The sequence below is a fragment of the Salarias fasciatus genome, chromosome 6, assembly GCF_902148845.1.
Source record: "Salarias fasciatus chromosome 6, fSalaFa1.1, whole genome shotgun sequence".
NCBI lineage: Eukaryota > Metazoa > Chordata > Actinopteri > Blenniiformes > Blenniidae > Salarias > Salarias fasciatus.
This window is the reverse complement of record NC_043750.1, coordinates 7974484-8000146: the sequence shown is the minus strand read 5'-3', so window position 1 is coordinate 8000146 and position 25663 is coordinate 7974484. Positions and strand designations below refer to the sequence as shown.

General features: G+C 44.3%; 1 protein-coding gene across 2 annotated transcripts in view; it reads right to left on the bottom strand.

Annotated features, from left to right (window-relative positions):
- The window catches only part of lcor (ligand dependent nuclear receptor corepressor), an 83524-nt gene that overhangs the window by 35105 nt on the left and 22756 nt on the right, over positions 1-25663 (bottom strand). For both annotated transcript variants that reach the window (XM_030093921.1, XM_030093922.1), the window contains exon 2: positions 6040-6105. In XM_030093921.1, the coding sequence (XP_029949781.1) occupies positions 6040-6105 (66 nt within the window). The remainder of the gene's footprint in view (positions 1-6039; positions 6106-25663) is intronic.

Genomic DNA, 25663 nt, shown 5'->3' with positions numbered 1-25663 from the left:
CTCCCAGGGGGCAGGGAGCATTTCACTCAGTATGACAAGAAGTGCTTTTGGACAACATCGTCTACACTAGCTTTAAGATATACTAGTAAACACCCTCTGCTGGACAAAAAACGTCTATAAAACTATAGATGAAAGAGAAATAGTCCTGTGGCCACAACTCTTCTGTGTGAACCATGGACTGACTGCCAGGCCGCTACAGACAGCATGTCTATTGTGTTTATGGTATTCTATCCAATGTAAATGGCCTTAGTCTGTCGCTCTGTGTGCGTGTGTGTGTGTGTGTGTGTGTGTGTGTGTGTGTGTGTGTGTGTGTGTGTGCGTGCGTGTGTGTGTGTGTGGGTGTGTTTTCCCTGTCAATGCACACCAATTAGCTCCAGTCCTACTGCTAGCTTGACCCCCCACCTCCACAGTCGTCAAGGTGTGTGTGTGAGTTTTTGAACAGGAGAATCATGTTGATACTATTTACTTGGAGCTTACTCTGTGTGTGTGTGTGTGTGTGTGTGTGTGTGTGTGTGTGTGTGTGTGTGTGTGTGTGCCCTTGTGTAACAGTCAGGCTGTTTGTTTGTTCTTAATTAATGAGCTTAGCATTTCTGCAGCGACCCGGCTTCTTACAGGAAAACCGTCACGCTCATTCTGTTACTTTGTGTTTTAAAACTCTGCTGTTCAAACATCATCTGTCCTGTAATTCCACTTCAGGTTATCGTTGCCTTAATTCACAATGTTAGAAGTTCTGTGGAAATGAAGTGGAAATGAAGCAACGTAGCCGTGCTGCATAGCTTCAGTCATTTTCAAAAAGTTGTCATGTAAATGTGAAACTATTCAGAAACGTGAAGGCAAACACGATGCAACACTTGAAACGTTGTCGTGGAAACAACACTGACTGATACACAACATGAAGGCTCCATGTCTGTGCCTCTCTAATAGTTTGATTTATTGACCTGCTGTAGAGTTATTGATTTTAAACCGGAGAAAATAAACAAGAACACACCAGCAACGGGCCATGGCCCAGTGATTCAAGTCTGTATGTGACTGAAATGAGCTTTTTGAAGTTTAAACTCAAACAAAACGGCACAGGCGCACCTCTTCAAACACTAATCATTGATAAGCCAATTGCCTGGAATTAATCAATGCCTTTAACAGGAGGTCTTGGTGAAGAGGAGCTGAAGTTAAAAGCCAGCATGCTCTTTGAGATCTTGTAATTTGACACCAGCCTCATAATATTGACAGGAGCCACTGGACTTAAAACACATGAGGCAATATAGGAAACCCCATAATAAGCTGAGATCCCTCCCTGAAGAAAACCTTCGCCTGATTGATATTGTTCCATATTGTGAAGACAAGTTCTCATGTTATATTAATTTACAGCAGCTTTAAAGAGGTGTTGGTGGATCAGAAGGTTTTCTTCCATTTTTATCAGCATGACTCTATATTTCATCCAACTTCGACCGTCTGATCAGTCCATTTTAGTCTCTAAAAGTATTTTTCAGAAAAGGTGAAAGCTGTGCTACCGATAGAAATCAGGATGAGAGAAAATATTCTTCAGTGTGTGTGTGTGTGTGTGTGTGTGTGTGTGTGTGTGTGTGTGTGTGTGTGTGCAAAACTCACGGTAAAACAATAGAAATGAAACAAAAGAGTCTTTTTCATTTTGCTGCTTGCTGTGTGTTTTCTGTGTTCGGCCAAACGGGAACATTATGAAGTCCAACATCAATACCACCCGTAAACATCGGTGCTAACCGCCGCTTGTCAGAATTGCAGCACAGAGATTTTTTCCTTAAACCACAGTTATCGACCTTTAGCATTTTCAACAGTGGAAATTGATCTGAGCCAAAGAAACTGATTTCTCCACCCAAAGAGAGAAGAAAGACCACAAAGCAGCAGAGAAGCGACGCTGGACGTAAACAAACACACAGTTCATGGTCACATAATGCATTCCTGACCATCGTCTTCATCACCTCCAGCGACTGAAGGTCAGATTGTAACCTTGAAGTCATGCAGACACACTCCCAGCTGCATTTTGATCCACGAACAGGACAAAGTGGGGCGTGCAAAATAAGACAGACTGTCCTCTGTGTCTTCAGGAGGCTTAAAGCCTCTGCACCTGTTGTTAATGAGGGAAGCATTTCCTCAGCTGGCTCCCCACGACTTCTACTTGTGGACTTTATTATAGTCACGTTTCTTAAGACTTAAGATCTCTTGTTCACCCCTCATATTGTGGTTTCTATTTTATTATTTTTTGGTAAATTCATATCTTTCCTCCAAGCCATTCCAATCCTTAAACCTTAAAAGTTTCACCACCTCTTATATTGTATTTTTCGATTTGGATTTCTTTGCTAAATTCAGATTTTTTTTTGGCCCTTTTATGGTGAGATTCACTTCCTAAACTGGCTATCCTCAACTTTTTTCATCTTGTACTCCTTTGAACCTCTTTTGCAGGTTTTCTTTCCAGGAACTCCAACTCCAAACTCCAACTGTGTAACAATCTTCCATTTTGCCATTATCTTTGTCTTTTTGGAGAAACTATGACAGTTTTTGCTGTCCACCTATTTCATTTTTGTGTTTGTGGAAGTTCAGTCCATCCAATCACTGCATTGTAAACGCAAACAAATATGCAAACAATACAGCTTAAAGGTGACTGTTTACATGCATAAAGGGCCTGATGTTCACAAAACTCTCGCTGAAATACTAATGTTTGCATGTGAAGTCACTCAAGGTATCATTTTTGAAGCGGTAGGATTAAATAAGTTCTTCTTCTTCTACTTACTCCTTTTTGGTCGTGTGAAGACAGAAACATATGCTGTTGACTTCTTTATATTGATTATGGGATCTTGGGTTTTTTTATATTTTCTTTGACTGTTTCATTTTTCTTTTGTTACATGTTCCAAACTGAAAAAAAACATATGTGTGTATATATATATATATATATATATATATATATATATATATATATATATATATACACACACACACACACACACACACACACACACACACATATATATATATATATATATATATATATATATATATATATATATATTTTTTTTTTTTTTTTTTTTTTTTTTTTTTTTTCTTTAAACACAGGCAAACTGAAAGAACAATCTGCTTGAAACAGGTAAAGGAAGCACAGCTGAGCCCTTTAAAGTTGAAGAAACGAACACCAAGGACCATGATCACAGTCTTATGGAGAGAAAAGACAACCCCAGAAAAACTACCGATGAAAGAAAAGACATTCTGCATCGTCCTGCAGGCTGATCTGTGCAAGTCAAGGGTTTACTGTTTCCTCTGAGAATTTCCCCACCAGGCTCTGATTTAGTAAAACAACACCAGTGACTGAAATGAACAGAGCTACAGGAAATAATCCATCAAATTAATTCACAATGAATAGCTTTTTCCCTGAAAAGTCCCAAAACGTTGTTTTTTCTTTTTCTTTTTCCTTGCACCTTGTGACAGTGAGTTCATGTGAGAGAGGCTTCACTGTAAAGGAGGGCCAGCATCGCTTTGAAAGAGAAAATCTATCCATGTGCAAGGGACTAATGCATGAGTGAAAATGACGTCGGCATGCCAGAAATATTCTAAAAATGCCTTAAGTTGATGGGGGATGGGTCACATGACTCCAGGGCGCCATGTTGACCTTGTTTCTTAGAAATGGTATAGAGGGAGAGGGGGGCGGGGGTTCGGTGGTCCTCTCTGGCTTCATTCTCCTGACATCCATATTTGATCCGTACCATTTAGCACAGGAAAAACTGTTTGGTTTAGATGCTACAGAGACTTCCTCTACGCCGGCTGTGGGCTGCCTAAATTACATATCTTGTAAATCCCCTCCAGTGCTCTGCACTGCAAAATGACTTCAACATAAATAAATGAAAAGAGACATGAATGCAAATACCGAACAGCCTTCTGTTTACAGCACAGCGGCGCTCAGAGGCTCTTTGAAGAGCTTCCAACCCGGAACTTTTTGGAAACGCTTTGACTGTGTTGAAGTGTAGATGAGCAAATACGATACTTTTTGGAAGCGTTTGAGTTCACATCTAAGTTGACGGTGGAAACGCTGCAAACGCTCCTCAGCGCCACAGAGGGAATAAACAGTATTGTAAACGATGTATTTTCACTTGAAACGTAAATGGGGTCTGAATTTCACCTGCTTTGCATTCGTTTGATCAGATGCTAACGGGGCTTGCTAAGCTTCTTGACTACATAGTGTAAGCTTGGTTATTTAATTACAGAAAAAAACCTTCAGACTGACAAGCCGAATTCACCGTGTGGAAAAAGCTGAGACGAGTAGCAGCTCGTCTCAGCTTTCGAAACAGCTCGTCTCAGAGACAATGAAACATGAAACTTTCAGCTGAAGAGCTGCGTGACGGAGGCGTTAATAAGATCACGGCTACATATGAAACACACAACAAACAGTGTGCATTTCACCGAGGAAATGACCGTTTCTGCATCACCTCAATGTTAAACACGAAACACAGACACCAGAGCTAACGTAGAGATTATTAAATCTTATCTATATTTACAAAATAAATAAGCATATTTGATTCTGTTTATAGATTTATTTATCAGATGTTGTTTTTTGCATAGAACAAACCTGACATATGGTCAAAATGTGATCAATACACGAAGCCCTAGCAGTTTTGAGTTGCCTTGCATTCACAGGCCTTCAGCCGAACATTTCCAGGTTTTGGGTTTGACACAAGACATTCACTGCACTGAGACTCTGACCTTTCAGCAGAAAACAACTAGGCCGTTCAAGACCGAAAGTCAATATATATGCCAAATTTAAAGAAACCACCTGGAGGCAGTCACGGGACAAGAATTTGAGAGGTTCAATCATTTTGCCCCGGAGTCCCTGAAATCACTGGAAAGACATTTCATTAATGGAAATCTTATATCTGTTAGATTTCGGCAGATGTCACAGTGACTTTGACCTTTAGCCAGCAAAACCTCATCAGTCTGTGTGTGTGTGTGTGTGTGTGTGTGTTTGTGTGTGTGTGTGTGTGTGAGCGTTCTTGTATTTCTATCCTTGTCGGGGCCAAATGTCCCCACAAGGATAGCAAAACGTGGAACGACGTGCCTTGTGGGGACCTTTTTCCGGTCCTAAGTAGGAGAAACAGTGTTTTCTTGACCATGTTGTTGTTACTGAAAAAAGTAAAAGTGCAAAAACATTTCTTTAGGGTTAGGCTTTGTTGTGGTGTGGGTTAGGGTTAGGGTAAGGGTCAGGGTTAGGGGCTAGACATGAATGGGAGTCAATGGACGGTCCCCACAAGGATAGAAATACAAGACTGTGCGTGTGTGTGTGTGTGTGTGTGTGTGCCAGATTTAAAGAAAGTCCCTGGAGCTGCTGGATCACCGAGGATGAGGTGTTCAGGCAGGCAGGAAGCACACGGCACTGCGGGTGGAGGCAGAACATCCAGATCTGAGCCGACCTGACCTGCGACTGCAGCTGATGCTGGGAAAACAGCCCCAGACGGACTGGTTCTGCTGGAGGCCGCTTTCTGCTGGTCATGCTCTGATCAAGAATGCTGTCTGAGAAGATGCCTTCAGGAGCGTTACGGTGCTGCCAGCTTATCTGGAATCGCTCGTGTACGTCAGCACGAGAGGGAGGCCATTAAAGAGACTGCAGCCCGCCTGCTTCTTGCCTCTCCGGCTCTTGTTTAGTGACATCTGTCACGTTTACCAATGAATTAAAGATGGCTGCTGCATGAATTAGTCATAATGTTTTGTATTCTAAGTAGCCTCCGCAGTGGCGTCGACTCCGTCAGCATGACAGCACCTGTCTTTCAGACGAATCCGTCGTGCAGATGCTTGTTTTCTTTTTGTTTTCAGTGTATATTTACTGAATATCTGCTGTGTCTCACGCTGAGAAGACAAAGGTCAGAGCTGAACTTCTGCATCACGTCTGCACAGCAGCACACAGAGACTATCCTCTCAAAATGCTTCAGCTGTGAGTGTCGTGTGTCATCAGGCCGGGCTCGACAGGAAATGGCTCGTCAAGAGTTTTTGCATTTATCTGCTTGTGTTTGTTTGTTTGTGCACACTCACCTTGGAATAGGGTGATATCTTTGACTAGTCGTGGCCCAAACAAGCCTTCCAAGATGCTTTCAAAGCCTGAGGAACACAGAGGAGATTTCACGTTAAACAGCGGCTCCGTCCTGGTCGTTAATCATGCATCAACTTCAAAGGAGCTGCGTTCAAAAAATTTTCCCATAATAGAGCCGATGTCACGGGCCGACATCTGGACTTAAAGCCTTTATCGAACTTTAGCGCCACTTTCAGTGCTTTTTGCATTATGTGTGTCTATTTCATGACAACCGAGCTGGAAACTGAAAATACTGATAATGGATTTCAAGGTGGAACTTTTAGAAGAAAAAAAAAAACCCTCCGTCTCTCTGGAAACACCTAAAACGCTGGTACAGCTCATGCACACTGTGGTCACAGTAAAACGTTCTGCGTGAGAAGGATTTATTCAGAACATCAAATGCAGTGTGCGCTGTTAACGCCTCTACAATAAAGTGACATACCACATCGTCTGCATACGAGGAGACACACACTGTTTTCTTCCACCGACCGACTGAGTGGACCAAAACCACCAAGACACACCGTTCAGAGGAGCTTGGATGTTTACAGTGTACTGGTGTCTACAGCAGCCACTAGTGGCCCGACGGGGGATCTACACTGTGTTCAAAACAAGAAACCTAAAACAAAAGACAAAAACCATGCATTTTCAGGGAATTCAACCCAGAGAGAAAATCTACTTGTGTTTAGCAACAAATCACTCGACAAATATTGTGGAACTTTCACAATTATGACATGAACTTAAAACTCCTCATTAATTAATTTCAATGAACCATTTCACATTACTGACTATTAACGGGCTTGATCTGAGCTTGGAGATGAAGCTGATCTACTAATATGACGTACTTAGAAAATGACAAGCACTGTGCATTTATAGCGCTCTCCTTCATGAATATGGAAAATTGACTTGTCTTCAAGATCACACAATACGCCGCAAAGAGTTATTGCCAATAGATTAATGCTATTTACCTGAGAAACATGTTTACAAGGTAATGACTCTCCAACTTGAACTCTTACATATTAAATGCCTCAAGACTTAATTTATTCATTCAAACACTGGGATGAAAATCAAGCACAACGAATGATTTAAGAAGAATTAGCTCTTACTTTTTTCCTTCACCTACACCATGCAGGAGGAATAATGGAAGCCAAAACAAGAAAATGACCGTAAATACAATTAAAAACACGTCTTCACAAAGCTCTTTGTGATCTTGAAGCATGAGGTCCGTTCCTGAGCGAGAACGCCGCAGACATTCTTTCTACTTTCATGCAAACTGATATAAATAAACTGCATTATTTTATGTACACCTACACACAAATCTACATATATTCAGACGATGTGTTTTTCAGCGCGCGCACGCACAGACACACACACACACACACACAACCGTGCATGAACAAAGAGCTTTGAAAGCAGAAACACACAACACAAAAACAAGCCAAAATATCTATAAAAGATAAGGCTCAGCGAGGGCTTCATTATGCATATAAGCACACAAAAGACTCTCTCTGTGTCTCACTCACACACACACACACACACACACACACACACACACACACACACACACACACACACACACACACACACACACACACTTGTCTTTCTTCCCAGCTCTTAAAGCAAATGAGCGCTTTACCTCTAATATACCAAGCTAATGTCACTCACTTTTTATTAACTGTAAATACCCTCGATCTGCTGTTGCTTGGCAACAGCATACAGGGAAACATAAATACATATTGTAATTTTCAACCTGACCCCCCCCCAACTCCACCACCACCACCACCACCCCCCACCCTGCTCTCCTCTCCACCCCCACCCCATCCTCCATTAAATGGAAATGAAGGCAGACAGAAAAGCGAGACAAAGACGTGTGTGTGTGTGTGTGTGTGTGTGTGTGTGTGTGTGTAGTTTCAGCATGGAATGGAAAGGTTAGCAGAGCACATGCTGCATATAAATATATAAATATATCCCGGTGCACACACAGTTCAAGTGTAGCCGCTGCTCCGGTGCTGCAGGTGAATGTCTGGGGCCGCCTGCTTCAACTCGGCACACAGCAGATTGATAAACCGGCGAGAAAATCCTCAATACAGAGCCGGCTGCAGTGACCGCACCGGCGGGCTGGGGGGGGGGTTTCCATAACGGTTCTCTGAAGGAATCTGCAGGATGGGAGACGATGAAGAGACAGCGAGACGACGCCAGTCCGCCGAGGGACCCTGATCAAGAGGAAAATCCCAAACACACACACACACGTTCCTGCGCTTCCTGAACCGAGATCCAGCCGACGGCGTGACAAAGGAAACGGCTGCTTCACGATGCAGCTGTCCACACGTCTGGCTGGAGGAGACAGTTTCACCGTCTCTAACCAGCTCTAACCAGCTGTTTGGGAGCAGTTTTCAAAAACTTGCGTTTTCAGTGCCTCCAAGCGCCGGACACCCAAAACGTAACGACGGGTTCCTGCTTTCAGGTGAACGAGGCCTCGGTCACGTTCACTTTGGCCAACGAGCTGAATGGGATTAAATACAGGCTGCGGTGAATTTACAGTCCATCAGCAAACAGCGCAGCATTTAAATGCTTTTTTTTGGGAGGTTCTTTACCATAAAAGAGGGGGAAAGTGGATTTCAGTGCATTATGGGGCAGAAAAAAGTCAAATTAAGACAATTTTTAGCACAATTTAAAAGCACAAGATTAAAATTTTTTGAACTTGAGGATGGAATGAGAATTTGAAGGACTGACTCATCTTTACAGGTATAAATGACACTTTTTTAAAATAAAATCCTTCAGTTTTCATCTTTTATGTTGGACCTCAATGTTTTCCGGTGGTTCGTGAAGCTCGGCTTCACGTCTGACTGAGATGCAAAAAAATGATTATAGAGTTCAATGTGCTTGAATGGCACAGAAAAGTAAAAAAGACAGTCTGCATTCACGAGATTGAGGAGGTTAATATCCACGGAATCTGCTCAATTTACATTTTCAGAAATAGGAGCTTTTAAAGAAAATAAAATATGAACTAAACTCTCTCATATGACGTCTGCCACATGAAGTCCTAAAGAAGTCACATTTTTCAGTTGGACATGAAAATTTGCTTCAAATCAACAAGTGGCAGCATGCTGCAAATCACACCGCCTTGAACGGCAGGAGCGGCGGTCGGTGTGCAAGTGTGAGGAAGAAAGGAGAAATCCCTCATTACCAAGCTTTTAGTCTTCAGCTTATGCTGGCCCGACGCCAGAAACAAATTAAGTTGTGTTATTCTTTAAATTCCAGCAGCGTCTGTCAGGCGGCGATGGTATGATCGGCACATCGGCACACACTCACACACACACACAATGATCCAGAGCAGGGATCATTAGTGAAGTGCTGCTGGATTTTTGAAACACGGTGAAGAAAAAGGAAGTAAAAAGGAGGCTGAGCTCCGCAGATGTTCAAGTAAAATGAATAACTTTTAAATGTAGGTGCAGAAATTAGCTTACAGTCACAGTCATATCAGCTAAAATACGTAACATTTTTGATGAGTTAAATGATTTTGCAGCTTTTTCCCAATAGTGGGGGAAAAAAAAAAAGAACCACACACATAAAGTTAAACCTGGACATGCAAAATGCATGCAGGCCTACAAAGGCGGCTTTGATAACAAAAAAAAAACCCACGAGCTTCAAAGAACTTTCAAAAGCCTCAATTTTTTTCTCCTCTCCAGCTGCCGGTACGCACAGAAACAACTAACTCTGCTTTCAAGTCAGGGAGGGGGAAATAATTACAGCCGAGGAATCAGCGCTGGCAGAGGAAGTTTCAGGAAAAAAAAGAAAAAAGGAGAGTCAGGAGCAGGAGCATCCTCCCATCCAGCGGATGACGAGTCCCGCCCGCGAGGCCGATGCTGCCATTGGACGGATGGCTCCAGGGATGTGATTGGACAAATGAGATTAGGGGACGCGATTGGCTCGATGAGATAACAGTGACAAAGTCTCTGGAGCCACGGGCAAAAAAAAGCTCCGGAAATGTAGGTCAGCGAGCGAACACAGCGAGCCCAAAAGCATTCACACATGACATGATGGAGAGAGAGGCGCACACACACACACACACACACACACACACGATGGCATCTGGGATTCATAACAGTGTGTTATGCAAAAATGCGTAACAGTCTTACACACACACACACACACACACACACACACACACACACACACACACACACACAGAGCTGCCCCCAATCTCTGAAACCTCCATTGTGTCACTTCATTTCACTTCACGGAGTCCGGCAGCGCAGCCGAGAGCAACGTGACACAAACTTAAGAGACCCACACATGCACAAAAACACACACAAATACATGCATGGGGGGGGGGGAATCACAAGACATCAAGCTAATCCATGTGCACCAGAAAGTAGAAACAAGCACCGAGCTGACTGACTTCAATACCCATTTAGAGGAGGAAGCTCTGGACGTGCCGGCTGTCCCAGAGGTGTGCAGGGTTGCATAAACTGTGAGGTAATTCTTATTTCTCTATGAATGGCAATAGCTTTACTGAGAAAAAAACAAAACAAAAAAAAAATCACATTTTCAAAAGAAAGACTTGACCATCGTGTGAGCTGGAGGCAGTTAGAATCACATGATCTGTGACCACATGTGCTGATAAAATCATGTGTCAACATAGAAGATCTTACAGGCCGGTAAAGCAGCCCCAGCTGGAGACTGCAGGGGCTGAAGGGGTGACACTTCAATATGCTCCAAAAGGGCCAAAAGCAGCTTCATTCTACAAGTGACCACAGAGGACGACTGAACTAACCAGTCACCTGTGGTCAGAATAGCCCTGGATGGATGAAACACCTGATGGAGCAGAGTGAGGCTGTCTGGAGGAGCTGCCAAACAGGATTTTAGCTGACCGCTTCCTGGATCTGCTAAATTGACCTCGAGTTTACAGAGTATCTGGTATCAGTAACAACAATGGCTGCCTCCAGAGAGTCATGACTCCTGGACATGGAAGTTTCTTCTTCTTGATTATCTTCTGCTTGATTCTCACCGAATGTTAGAGACCGTTGTAACAGTGTAGCAAAATAAAGTTAAACAAAAGTAACTTCATTAATTTAATCTCTCTGAGCTTTACAACTTCTCCATCTTCCTTTGTCTTCTCTTACATGCATCCATCTAAAGGACTGTTCCATTTGAAGACATGTCAGCTCCATCAACTTCCCTGTGAGGAAGGAAGAGTAGATGTACTGAGCATACTGCCTCGCCTTGTGCGTGTTCGGGAGCTTTGCAGAAACCACCAGGAAATGCTCCACTAATCTTCCTCGGTGTGAACATGGCATCAGGGAAATTCAGAAACATTAAAAGGGGGAAGAACGTTTCCACTGCGGCTGCAATTCTGCTTTGGTGTCTGTTGAGAGCAACCGAGCTGCTCAAAAATTCATTCGGGGGTACGCTTGTCAAATCAAAGCACATACACATGAAAAAGGAAAAAAAGAAAAAAGCCTCCCTCCCATTTCCAGCCGCCACGGAGAGCAACTCGACACTGAAGGAAGCTGTGCAATCAATCTGAGAGTGACCGGGAGGAAAGCAGGGATGCAGAGAGGTTTGGTTTTCTTGTGACCACTGCATGGCAGCTATATATAGTGCTGCATGAGCATTAATAATTTAGTATGACCAAAGCCTTTAGAACAGGGCCTCCTGCTCCATCCTGATCAAATCAATAGCTAATTAACCCTAACAGGGCCAGGCCGGGCTAAGGAAGTTCAGGTCTAAGGTCTCCTAGAACGACTTCTCCTGGGCGCCCTGTCCAGACTCTTCACAAATCAGCTGTAGAGGCAGGAACGCCCGCACTGGAGGGTGAGGCAAAGGAGGAAACAGATCAGAAAATCCGGCTGTGAAAGCCAGAAGTTCCAGCTTGTAGAGCTTGGAAAGTCCTCAGACAGAACATAAATCCAGCCTCAACGCGCTGCAGAGTGGACAAAGAATCAATAAGCTCCGTAAACTCAACACCTCAGCCCGCACGCTGTTTGTGCTCATTACATTCACGTCTCCTCACGCTGGCAGAGCAGGACTTACTCTGCAGGGTGGGTGGGTAAGAGGGAACGTGACGGAGATGCAGCTGCAGAAGAACGGAGCAGCAGCGGCGTGCAGTCCCGGGTTCGGCTGGCCTCGTCCAGCTGCACTAACACCAGTGGACGTAGCCAGTCAGCTGGAGATGTGTGAACCACCAAACAGCTGATCCAAGCACAAACCAAGGGAGGAATTCTGAAGGCTTGCACATTTTTAACTACACAGAGCTCTACAGACGTCCTCATCTGGATGGAGAGAGTCTGTTTTTGGCAGCTAAAGCGCTAAGCTGGTAATAATCTTATGGCTGATTGGTTCATGAACACACCTGCTGCACAGACGTGTTCAAGTACATACTATCTTCATGGCAATCCGTCTGAAACTGGGATCTCTAACATCACGTCGGTGCTGCTGTTGATGCTAACGTCCTCTGTGGATGTGTTTGCATTATGCAGATGATGTTGTTGTCTCTATTTGTTGCTGCACTTTGCATGTTTACCTGAAACCTTGGAGCCAAAGACCGGGCTGCTAAAAGCAAGACTCTTCCTTATAAGTGGTGTTTATTCCTTAAAATGCTGCTTCAAACCTTTAAAGTTGGAGATGAAGTTGCCAGGAGCTGTTTGAAGCGGTGAGATATATGGAATGAAACCTGAACCGAATGTGATCAGTGTGGCAGAAAGCCTCTCTGATCTCTGTGAACTTTGCTCTGTGTGAAGTTACTCCAGCGGCGCTAATTAACGGCCACCATTTCCACACTGGCTGCTGTTCAGAGGTAAAAAATAGCATCATGTGACAAAGTCAACAAGCAGAACCACTCAAACAGAAATCCAGCGGCAGACGAATCTATTCTCTCTGCACATGTTCCACGCCGGCTGGGATCCGGCCCGGGCTGGCAGGGACGGCGCGGTGCGTATAATGTAGAGAATGAAGTATCTGGCGCTGGATCTGTTTTGTCTGAGAATGTTCCTCTCCCTGCACGGTCCTCAGTGTTGAGGCGGCCATTTTGAAAGGCTCACAAGCACATGATTCAAATATGAAGTTCAAGACGTCTGTCGTGTCACAGTTTTAAGCTTCTTTTAAGTGTATTATCCACACCAGCATGTTCCATTTAACACGGAATATAAATAGAGTCAAGGTTTAAGAAGAAAAAAAAAGCTCATAAAGGATGCAGAAGAAATCTTCACAATACATCACAGGTTTATCATGAACGTGAAGTCGACATGCGTGGTTCACACAATGTGAAGACTAGAGTGTGAGAAAACAAAAGAATTTAATCTGAAAGTACCAAAAACAGCCTCAACGGTGTCGGAATTACCACAAATCATATCACGAGACAAGATTCACCCGTTCACCGGTCCTCCAGCTGCGTTCACTGCGTCTCCATGAGCTCGAGCTGCTCTGGTTGGTTTGATCAGTAACATTTCCCGTGTAGTTTTTCAGTTGTGCTGCTATTGATGAGCCCGACGCGCCGATGCTGACGACTTCCTGCCTCACTGACTTCTTCTCTTCAAGAAATAGCTCAACGTAGATGACAACACTGCCACCTATCTGCCAAACGGGGAAAGCATTTTATGTGACAGAAAGTGACGGTTTCCTCATTTGGTTGTTTGATTTTTCTTTCTAAAACAGGTTTCCTGATATGTGAATTAAAAAAATAAAAGAGCGACACGTTTAAAAGGTGCCAGTAAAGCATGAAATATGCTTTACTGAAACTCCTGCGTTGTGAGTTGAACGGTATCGAACTGGTGTCTTTTGTCACTCCATGAGGAGTCGGACAAACTTATTTAAAAAAAAAAAAAATAAAGTGATTAAAGGTGATTCCTGGACATGTTTTGGCCGCCGGAGCCGAAGCGAAATGTTGAAACTTGTCTAGATTGTTCCTTGTGAGGGTCATGTCTGCGTTCCTCATGTCGCCCGAGGACCAGCTGCCCGACGCACTGAGTGGAGAAAGAAATCAAATTCAGCCTGACCTTGGCTCAGAGCCTCCATGGAGGCTGAGAGTCCGATTTCAAGGCTGCAGAGGACAAGCGAGCAGGAGCGGAGACTTTAATGAGACGCCACGGGGACGGAGGGAGCGTCGGAGCGCCGTGTTAGCACTACTCACTTAATTACTGTTACTTATTCAAAACGCTCAAACTTGCTGCTGAGTTGAAGACTTTTAGTGTCTCAGTACTGTGAAACCACAGTGGGGATCATGTGAAAATCACATTTTTTTTTGTAACAAAGTGCTTCTTAAATGTTTTGTTTGTTTGTTTTCTATGTAGAACATCATTTATCGTTCTCATGTCAACAGATAAATGTACCAAATGTAATTTTTCCAAGACACTGTTCACTTATGCTGTTTGTATTCAAAACAACTAAAATGTGTGAATAATACATTTCAAATTAGAGTCATCTGAACTGACTGAAGGCCCGACTGACCTCGTACCCGGTCGCCTCGGGCCAGAAGTCAGGAGCATGAGCAAAATAATAAAAATAGACAAAGCAAAAAACAAAAAAAACAGAAACTGCTGCTTTTCTGTAACACTGCATATGGAAACATGATGGAAAAATAAATCAATAAAACAAGTGTGAGCTGGGAGCAGGAGAGGGAGCGCCGTGTGATTTAAAGCACGAAATGAGCGACATCACCTGCGAGAAACATGAAGACCAACTGCATTCATCTGGACGGTTTGTTAATCAGATCATCATCCGGATACATGCAGAATTAAACATGCATTTTACGGCACGGACGCTTCAGAGAGCAGGTTCTGAACGCAGCCCTCTTCAGGTCATTTTCAAATCAACGTGTTGTTGTTGCTGCTGCTCCGTGCTTCCACGGCAGAAACGGCAGAAACACTCAGAGGCGGCGGGAAAAGCTTCATTTACGACGTTTCACACAATGAACTCCTGCTCCAAACGGGGGACATTTATTTGTTTTAGTTTTTTCCTAATACACTTCAAATTCCTGGAGAGCAGAGCAGAGAGAGAGAGAGAGAGTGAGAGGGAGAGAGGGAGAGAGAGAGAGAGAGAGAGAGAGAGAGAGAGAGAGAGAGAGAGAGAGAGAGAGAGAGCAGTGATTCACAAACATCACAGCCGAGGGAAAATCAGCCAAATCCTTTTCTTTTCGACAGGAAAACAAACTTCAGTCAAGCAGTTGAACCTTTTGTGTGTGTGTGTGTGTGTGTGTGTGTGTGTGTGTCTGTGTGTGTGCGTGTGTGTGTGTGTGTGTGTGTGTGTGTGTGTTTGCACAAGAACAAACACAAGTATAAAAGCTTGTTTACTAGGAGTCACCGGCACCGCTGGCGGAGTGTGTGCAGGTCGTGCGCACACCGCCGTGTGTGTGTGTGTGTGTGTTTGCATATGAGTGGGTGTGTGTTCTGCAGACCGGAGAGGAGAATGAATAAAAGCAAATATGTGCGTGATTGGCCGAAGGCGTGGTGAGGCTGGAACGCGGCGCGGCCCGAGCGGCGTGTCGACTCAATCCGACGCTTCCTCAAACCAAATCCCTAATCTCATCTCAGCGCCATTCCTCCGAAGGATCCGGTGATGAGCTCAAAGGAGGCTGATGTGCGCTGGCAGCTATTTCTGTGACTAACACACCACCGCCACACACACACACACACACACACACACACACACACACACACACACACACACACACACACACACACACACACACACACACACACACACGAGCGTGGAACCGCAGCAGAAACACTACAGGACAGATTAAAACCTGGCGGCGTCACATCAGACCGTGAATCGGCAGAGGAACGCCGCCTGACGGGGCTCTGCCGTCAGTCTTTTATCACAGCTTTCTATCACTGCAGCGTGTGAGCATGGCCGCGGCCCAGGGAGAGGACGGAGGATGCTGGGAAAAACCAGGTCGGCCTCTCTGATTGGCTGAGGAATCACCCCCAACATCACGGAGGATGCGTCCTCCCCCGGACCTGAGGCCGACCCCGGGAAAATGCAAATGTTCCATCCAGGCAAATTTGGGTTCGTGTGTCCGCCCCCTCCCTCCCTCCCTCCCTCCCTCTACCCACGATGCACCGGGACGGGCGCGGCCGCTCCGAACGCGCTCATCGCCGCGGCCACGTTAACGTCTCAGTGGGAGGAAGGAGAGAAGAAGAAAATCATTCCAATTACTCCTCTAAGTATCTAATTATTTCATTATGCGGTGGAGAGCAGGAAGGAGGCTGACGGCGAGGCTCCGTCTTCTTTCTCCTGCTCACGGCACCTGGACATCTTTTAGCATTATCTCCCTGCTGTGTCCCGCCACCAGATACCCCCCCCCCCCAACCCCATCCTCCCCGACGTCCAGCAAAACACACACACACACACCCGTCACGGTTGCCCCCGGCGACACGGTGTGAGCTGCAGAGAGGCAGAGAAGGTGGAGCGGGCGGATGAAAGCGCTAACAAGAAGCTAATTGAAAACAATTAAAGCAGAGATGGGGGAGTTTGTGCAAATGATGGAGTAGGCAGAGCGGGGGGGGGGGGGGGGGGGGGGGGGTTCGGGCAGATGAATACTGGTGATTAGCAAACTATTAAAGAATGGGAGCGCTACTTTGTGCATTCTTTCATTTTATGCCAATTACCTTGCCCGCTAAAGTGGTAAACTGCGAGGCTGCGATGGGGCCGGCTGGGGAATACGACGGTTAGGGCTTCCCTCCTTTCTTTTTTTAAAGTCCTGTGTGATGAAAACAGTGCGGGGAGGGAATCTGTGAAGTGTGTTCAAGCTGGGGATTAATGCGGGAAAGAAACACATCAAAAACCACAGATAATGACAGCTCACACACAGCGAGGCGTCAAAACTGCTTCAATGCACAACTTCAGCAAATATATAGGTAGATTCTGTCTCATGTAAAGAGAAAACGCACACACACACACACACACACACGCTCAGTCTTGTATTTCTATCCTTGTGGGGACCGTCCATTGACTCCCATTCATGTGTAGCCCCTAACCCTGACCCTTACCCTAACCCTAACCCACACCACAACAAAGCCTAACCCTAAAGAAATGTTTTTGCACTTTTACTTTTTTCAGTAACAACAACATGGTCAAGAAAACACTGTTTCTCCTACTTAGGACCGGAAAAAGGTCCCCACAAGGCACGTCGTTCCACGTTTTGCTATCCTTGTGGGGACATTTGGCCCCAACAAGGATAGAAATACGAGAACACACACACACACACACACACACACACACACACACACACACACACACACACACTTTCCAAGCAGCTCTCAGCTGGGGCTGTGTGAGACGATCTGAAAATGTGAGCCTGAAACCCTTTCTGATAAATGTCAGCGTCTTTTCTTCTTGTTCTGAAGAGGGATTTCTGTCTACAGGACTCCAAAACGTGGCTTTAAACGTCTCGTTACGTCCACCACAACATGACAAGACGCCTGATTCTCTGGTGAATCCACGCTGGACAAAATCAGAGAGAATCAATCAAACGGCTGCTGAGATCTGCACAGCTCCAGTGAGGAGTCCCGTCACGGTACGATCAAAACACCGACCGCCAGATCGTTTAGTTCATCCTTCAGTCGTTTTCATGAACAAATAGAAGTTATTTTTTGTTTAGCTTCTACTACCAGCCCATGCAGTGTTTTGTTACATTAATAATGTTAATAATCATTATTAATGTAATACATCATGGATAATCGCAGGAATTCCACTGAATATATTTAACATATTCTTGAATAATTCAAAAATAAATTCCCTTTAATGAGGCACGATCACATCACAAAGTTTACATTCAATTCGGACTTGTCAGCAAAATAAAGTAAGAAGTAAACTGTGAGGATCTTATCTTCCTCCTGCTTCACTCGCAGCTGCAGAACACAACCGCACAGATAAAAATATCAAAATGCCAAGTTTCATGAGGAAAAAAGCAGTTTCTCAACTGTGAAAACTCAAACGCTTCATTCCAGCAGACGTTTCACAATCTGACATAAAAGTGTGCGACTGTAGCGAAAGCTGTAAAATATCTGAAAAGCACACAAATGCAGCATAACTGCAGCGGTCTGGGCTTCGCCACGCTCAGCGAGCGCGCCGAGCGTGAATCACATTCAGGGAGAAGGCGGACTGAAGCCTTTATGTGGCTGAGCTCTGATATTTCACAGAAACTTCAGCGGAGACAAAACCAGACGGAGGAACCTTTGAATTTGGGGGCGACGCTCCAGGTGGGAACACTTCACCTTTACACAGTCTTTACAGCCACCGGACGCCCAAACGCCTTTCACACACACACACACACACACACACGTCGGCTGGACCTTTGGATTGAGCAGATGTTAACTTATCTGCCAGAGAAACTCCAGCGAAAAACACCCGATAATGCCTGGATGGTGAAAGAACGGCAGCATTTCTGAAGACGAGAGCTCTTTATGGAAGATAACAGCAGCTGCTTTCAGTCGGCTGATTAGAATTCTTTCTTAATTCTGATATTGTTGGGACATGTGCAATAAACACCGACTTACACATACATTGAAATACTTGTTCTATGAAGTGGTTATTCCACTTGACCCCACAAGTTAAAATATGAAAACAAGCAGACGAAACTCGGAGGGAGGAGATCTAAGGTGATCTGTTTCTCAGAGAATGATGGGAAAAGAGGGCGTGTCCTGCAACCTGAGGCTTCATCGCACCTGCAGCCGCTTCGGCTTCACAGCGCTCCTCATCTCCAGGCCAAGAGCCGGCGAAACAGCCGGAGCACACGGATTTGATAAAAACTGGGAAAACTGGTAAAACAACTAAAAAAAATTATTCTGCATGAAATCAAAGTAAACCTAAAAAAAATCTTTCCAGGAAAAGAACAAAAGAAAAAAGGGGGGACAAGGAAAAATAAGAAAAAATATTTTTAAAAAAGACAAAAGACAAGAAAGAGGGAAAACATAAAAGAGAAAGGAAACAGAAAAAAATGAAAAGAAAAACTGAAAAAAATATTTTAAAGTAAAAAAGTAAAAACTTTGGAAAAAAAGATGAAAGTGAAAAAGAAAATACTGGTAAAGCCCAAACTGCTGTGCTGAGTGGGACTACGGAGCGGCTGTTTACAGTTCAGGGGCTAAAATGAACAAAAAAAGGAAGCGTCTGTAAAAAAAAAGGCCACAGAGCTCTGGAGACGTCGGTAAAGCTCCGGTTGTAGCAGCACAGCTCAGATTTAACGGATCGTCCATAACGTCCGTTTGGCAGCTGCTGTTTCAAACCCTTCTGTGAGTTTGACTTCAGATTTCTTAATCACACTAACTGTTTCTCTGCGTTTCAGGTGCACATTTCATCTTTCTTTACTTGAAGGTCTTCATTCTGCCGTCACACAGCGGCCTCTCGTGGTCACAGACGGTATGTCCGCTCTATGGCTTCATGTATTTGTTGTTTTTCAGGAAAAGTCATGTGACCACTCAGAACTACAGACAGCGTCAGGATAACACACCGGCTCCCTGTTTATTTGTGTGCAGAAAACTGAGTTTTTGGAGTGTGAAGGGTCTTACGTGAGCCGAGCGCGAACGTTCCCGTCCTCCACCCTCCACCCTCCACCCGCACGTTTTCCTTCCGCTCACAATCTGAGTACAGTCTCATTACCATTTTCTCTTTTTTGTGGCGTCCTTGCCGTGTAAAGCACTCTGTAATAAAATAAATTCCAAGTGCTTAATAATTAAATGTGAGTGACTTGAGTAGATGGCGTGTGAAGCGGGTCAATGTCTGGGCAGCGCCGCGTTGGCCTCTGCTCGGAGAGCAACAACACCCGACACACGAGCGGTGTCAACACGCCGCCGCCAGATGAAGTAACGAGGAAAGCTTTTCTTTGAAGGAGAAGTAATTAAACTTGCATTAATTTTTGAAGCGCGCTTGGACCTTCACGCCGCCTGGGCTGACACTAGAAGCATACATCCTGCTCTCCTTCCCCATCAAAAGGCCAATTTTCACTTTTCATTTTCTCATCTTATTCCTTTTGCCAATACATGTTCCTCTCGCCGCACGGCTGTATGGATCTTTCATTCCAGCACAAGGCTGCGAGAAAGAAAAAGCAGCAGGAGCGAGGGGGGAAAAAAATAACACAAAAAAGTTAATGTCACGGAGAGAGGCCATAAAACTAGAAATGAATGACGTGAAATCTGAAGAGCGAGGCGACATTTTTCCTCCTCATCAACCTTTCTTTAAATTCTTTTCAGGCACGTTATTTACAGCAGTAATGAAAAGAATCTAAATTGTTAACTCCCACCTGCGAGGAAAGGAATGTCACAGAGAGAGGAAAGGTTTCATACTGAGAGAGACCTTGCTTCTAAAAACCCATCTGGAGGCTCGCCGATCGAAGCTTTCACTGCCTTTCTGTCTCCTCTTTTTGGCTGATTCACAACGCCGCTTTAACGCTGAACCACAAAAGGCAGAATATCTGGTCACCTCCGCCAAAGGGAAGGCTTTAATTAACACTCTTCTATTAAGAACTGTTTTCACTGGTTTTTATTATTTAGAGATTCATGACTTGAACCAGAGGAATGTCGCTTTGCTCAGTTCCAACTTATATTTATTATATATGAGTAATATTAATGATTTTTTTTTAAAATGACCAATTCTGATGCTTTCTTTTTTTTTAAACATAAACTGGAGTTAAAAGTTTTCATTTTCCTCCATTCCCAAAGATCTAAATGAGACCCTGGTGAAGCACTGATCAGATTGAAGACGTTTTGGGTCCAGGATCAATAATCAGTATCAGAATTCTCCTCTGATCCAGATAAAGCTTCTGGTACAGGTCAGAGTTTTGTTTTCGTGTCTTCTGAGCTCACAGTCGATATTTCCAGGACGTTTCTGGACCTGAGAGCAGAGTCGGATCCTCTTTCAGCTCGTTCTGCCAAAGTTTCCTCGCTCAAAGTTTCTCCGGAGCGAGTCCACAGTGGCGGCTCCTCGTTAGCATCAAAGAGGTTCTGAAACGGAGGTCTTTGTCTGCTTCATTATCTCCCCGTGCCGAGCCTCTGAGCCCAATCTTCCACTGGTAATTACTATCAAGTTCTTTACAAGGAGCGGAGGGGATTTGATGATCTAAATTACCTTCTTTTCCAAGACAGCAAAGCATAATGGCTCCACAGTGGAGAGAGAGAGAGAGAGGAGAAACATAAATGCCACAAATGAGGCGTTGAGCTAAATGAGAAACATCCGGACTTGGAGAGAAACGCAAACGAGGCGGCATTCAGCCGTTCATTATGATGTGTAAAGATTTGTTTGGTTGATCCGCGTAGAGAGACGAGAGAAGAGGAAGGGAAAAAGGAGGGAAGAGAAAGAAGAACAAGAAAAGACAATAAAGGTAAACCAACAGAAAAGGGAAAGAAAGAGAAAAAAGAAAAATAACAAGGGAAAAAAAAGGAATAATCTAGGAAAAGGATATCGAAAAATAAGCAAAAAGAAAAAAAAAAACTGATAAAAAAACTTCCCTGAAGTGAGTTTCTGAACTTTTCCAGTGTGTCGCTCTCTGGAGTCGATTGACTTTTACACAACTTCCTTCATCTAGTCCAGACCTGGTTGCTAGGCAACATGCCAGTAGTCAGTCCGTCAGACTTCCTGTTGGACGTCTGTCTGAGGGTCTTTTTGTTGACAATCACAAAATGTGACAAATCAGCAATAATCTAAGTAATTACAGAATTTGTAATCAATGAAACGTGTTTGTTTGTTGATCTGTTGCATTCCATTCCCATGTCGGTGCTCGGGAGTGTTGTGGAGTCTCCGTCTTGTCTTGACTACACTCAGCACATACCGCACTGCGTTTCCATTTTCAGTTCAAACAGATCTGACAGATGACTGAATGTACATTCATTCAGTTTTCAAAAGTTCCAGTGAGTAGAGAACATTTCTGTTCTTTAAGAGGAACTCTGGGGGGGAAAAGACCCCCGACCCCTGACCCCTGACCCGGACTCTTGGATATACTGCAGAAATACCCGACAACGCTCAAAGGTGACAGTGGCTTTAGCAAGCACACATCTTTCTGAAACACTCATTTTCTGCTGGAGGTGAACAGAAATAAATCTGGGTGTGATCTGTGCTTCTATGTATGTCAACGGTCAGCAGAAGAGTTGAGTTAACCTGGACATTCCAGGAAAACAGAAAATCCCCTGAACAGAATTCCACAGCCCAAAAGGAGGACATGTCCGAGTAAAGAGGAAGTTTGATCACCGTTAGCATCGGAGCTACATGCTCAGCTTTAAGGTGATTTCAAGAACTTGAATTTCCTGCTTATTCTGTAAAATCTTTCTTAATATTTTACACATTATCCACATTTCCATTTTTTAACCTGAAACTTTCCATCTGCCGAGTCAAGAAACTCATGTTAGCTGTTAGCCTGCTAATGCTGTTAGCTTCAGTCTACATCCAGCTCTGCTCCGAAGAAAGCTTTAATGGAAACACTAATGTTAGCATAAAGAGTAAAATAGGTCCCTACAGTATAAAACATGCATTTGCACGGATCAGGAAATGCTAAAATTAGCATATTTGATCGGCTCCTGCAGGGCTCCTCGTCCGCCGTGAGGCTTTCTGCACAAACAAAAGAGCTTCTGGTCAAAGACGGGTTTTTATTATCAGCTTAGCCCCGATTAGCTATTTCTGTTTCCAATTTCACGGAATTTGATGAAACAAATCTGGAGCTAGGTAGGTGTTTCTGTTCATATGTTGAAGTCCACGGTAGAGTCAGCTGGACAGGTTTGATCCTGGTCTTCTGGATATCTCAGAATGTTTACACTGGCGTCTGTAAGAACCGTGAACTAGTTGAATGAATGACTGATTTCCTGACTTTCCATCATACAAATGAACCCATCTGCTGATGAGTGATGGAAATACGAATAAGCAACAGATTCCTTCTCACAAGTGGATGAAGGTTTCCAGATTTGTTTAAGGCAAGTAAAATCACTGAGGTTTCATTTCAAGAGAATCCCAAACAAATAGCTGGAGTGTAAAAGAGTGAAACTCTGAGAGCTTTAATCCTCTCTGACGTTTCCCAGAATGAATGCTCACATGGTCGCTACTTTAAGAGAATAAAGCGTGAAGTCCTCACTTTGCATGTCGATCTCATCAAAGATCTGAAACATCCAAATGAATTCTGACCACATCATTCAGCCTCGGGATCTTTTTCTCACACGTGTCTGTTTTTGATAGTCCCACGGAAAAGGATGTTCATGCTAATATTCACAGATATTCGACATATATGTCTATCTTTTAGTTAAAAACCGAGACGCAGGGAGGCTGAACTGGTGGAAACCAGTTTCCTGGAGTCTGGACGAGCATGGGAGCTACGACGCCCTAAAACGCTAAAAGTCTTTAGAGCTAAATGTGCACGAAAACAGTGGCGTCACTCTTGACTTCCATGTTTTGAGTGTTTGACCCTGAAACTCTGCTGCAGTTTGGAAGAAGGTCACTGAGCTGCAACGGCAACACAAACATGGACTCTAATGAGACTCAGCAAGTCAGCGTAGCGTCTCACACGCAACTGAGATGCTGGTGCATGCAGCCTGCAGCCACACACACACACACACACACACACACACACAGAAACACACACCCATGTCCACATGCATCCCAACACTTTGTTTTGATTTTGCAGCAGGAGCATGAGGTGACATTACTGTGTTAAACAACCTCATCTGGTCCCCACTTGACCTACATTTCACTTGAGAGAGAGAGAGATTTGGAATGACATCATGCTTAACGAACAGCTGAGCTACTGGAAAGCAGAAAATCCAATTTGTTGCAGGCAGGACCTCGGCCACCTAACACGCTGAGGGGGTGGGTTTTCAGCTCCAACACCCTGCACCGATGCCCCCTGACCTTCTCCCTCTCTCCATCCTCTTCCTCCTCCCATCCAAACCCAGCAGCAGCAGTGCTAGTGGTGGAGATGGGTGGATTTTTCTTTTTCTAAGCTTTTAATGCCAGTGATTAAAGCCGGAGGCGAGGTTCGAGGTTCTTCACTAAGCACCAAATATTTATTTTCCCTCGTCCCCGAGCCGAAGGGAGGACAGCTGCGGGACATCTGCCATCCAGAGCAGCTGCGGCGATCACGTTTTTAATCCCTGCTCAATGCATCTTTAAAAGAAATTTAAAGTTTTTTTTTTGCATTGATCTCTTTATCCGCTCATGTTTGAAGTTACTTTAAAGTAACTCCTGCAGTCCTCGGTCTAGTTGTTTTTGTTTTTTTCTTCTTAAATGGCCAGATGTGTAAGAGCATAATAAGTCACGATAAAGTCTGTAAATGAAACCATTTTCCCTCCACAGTTTGATCACTCAGAGCCGAGGCTGTGGTTCCGCCGTGCATCCACAGGTTTAATCATTAAGTGGCGAACAGTGCAGCGCTTTGTTATCTGGCGTTTATGAGTTACCTTTGACTCCCTGCAGCACGGAGAGCCTCCGCGGTCTGGAGCTGCTCAGCTGTTTGCAGACGACACCATTATGTTCCACTACTGTTCACTCACTCTTTCACTCGACTTCTGTCACTTTTAAAGCCACAAACGTTACTTTGCAGGGGAAATTTCACTACCTGCAGCCATTTAACATCCATTACGTTAATGGTTTCATGGCAATGAGAAAATGCTTTTGCTCACGTCACTCAAAGACGTTCACATTATATACTGAGAAATAAACTTTTCTTTGTCTTCAAAAGCAAACATTGACATCTTTGTTATTGTCAAAACGTCATCAAGACGCAACATGAAAACATCAGCTGATGGAAACTGTTAAGAAACGTCCTCATAATGGAAGAGGGAGAAACGCATGAGTCTGCGGTCCGATATGTCCCTGACAAAAAGCTTCAGCGGCTCGACCGACGCTACGAAGCTTCTATCAAACGATGAGGAGGTTAGTGTAGATCTTCACGTAGCAGCTTTAGCTAAGCTAGCTGCTAATGTGTCTTCATGCGAACTCAAATACGCAGTCGCCTACAGTTAATCCTGTCGCCGTACTGCTTATAAATAAACATTAAAACACCTCATTTTCATATTTGTTACCGAGATAATTTGACATGAACAAAAAGAAATATTCTGAAAAGTTGTGTATGTTCAGAATAAATTCTTTATTTAAGAATGTTTTTTTTTTTTTTTTAGTTTGAAACCAAAAAACCCAGAGGCTGGCGGCAGTAAAACCTCCCTGGGCCTTTTATTTTGAAGAGCCAGCAGGGAGTCGAGCGTCCCGAAAGCGTAATGAGCTCTGGATCTGAACCCTCGGCCTCGCCCCATGGCGCTCCATGCCTATTGTCCTGCAGAACGTGGCGGCCATTAGCCCCGACGCCTCCCGACCACCAGGTCTGTCAAGCCTCCGTCAGCTCTGAAAACCTGCTCCTCCTCCTCCTCCTCCTCCCCCTCCTCCTCCTCTCCAGCTATTTACAGTTGTTTGGGTCGGTTTTCTTTTTGTGTTCCTGGTTCATGTGTGGCCTCCGTTCTTCCAGGTTTGAGGGTCGGATAGCTAAACCTCTTCACCCCCAACACACACACACACACACACACATACACATCCCCTCTCTCCTCCTCTTGACTCGCCGGGGCACGTGGGTAAATTCCTTATGAGATTTAAAGGTTGAATGAGCACGCACACACACACACACAC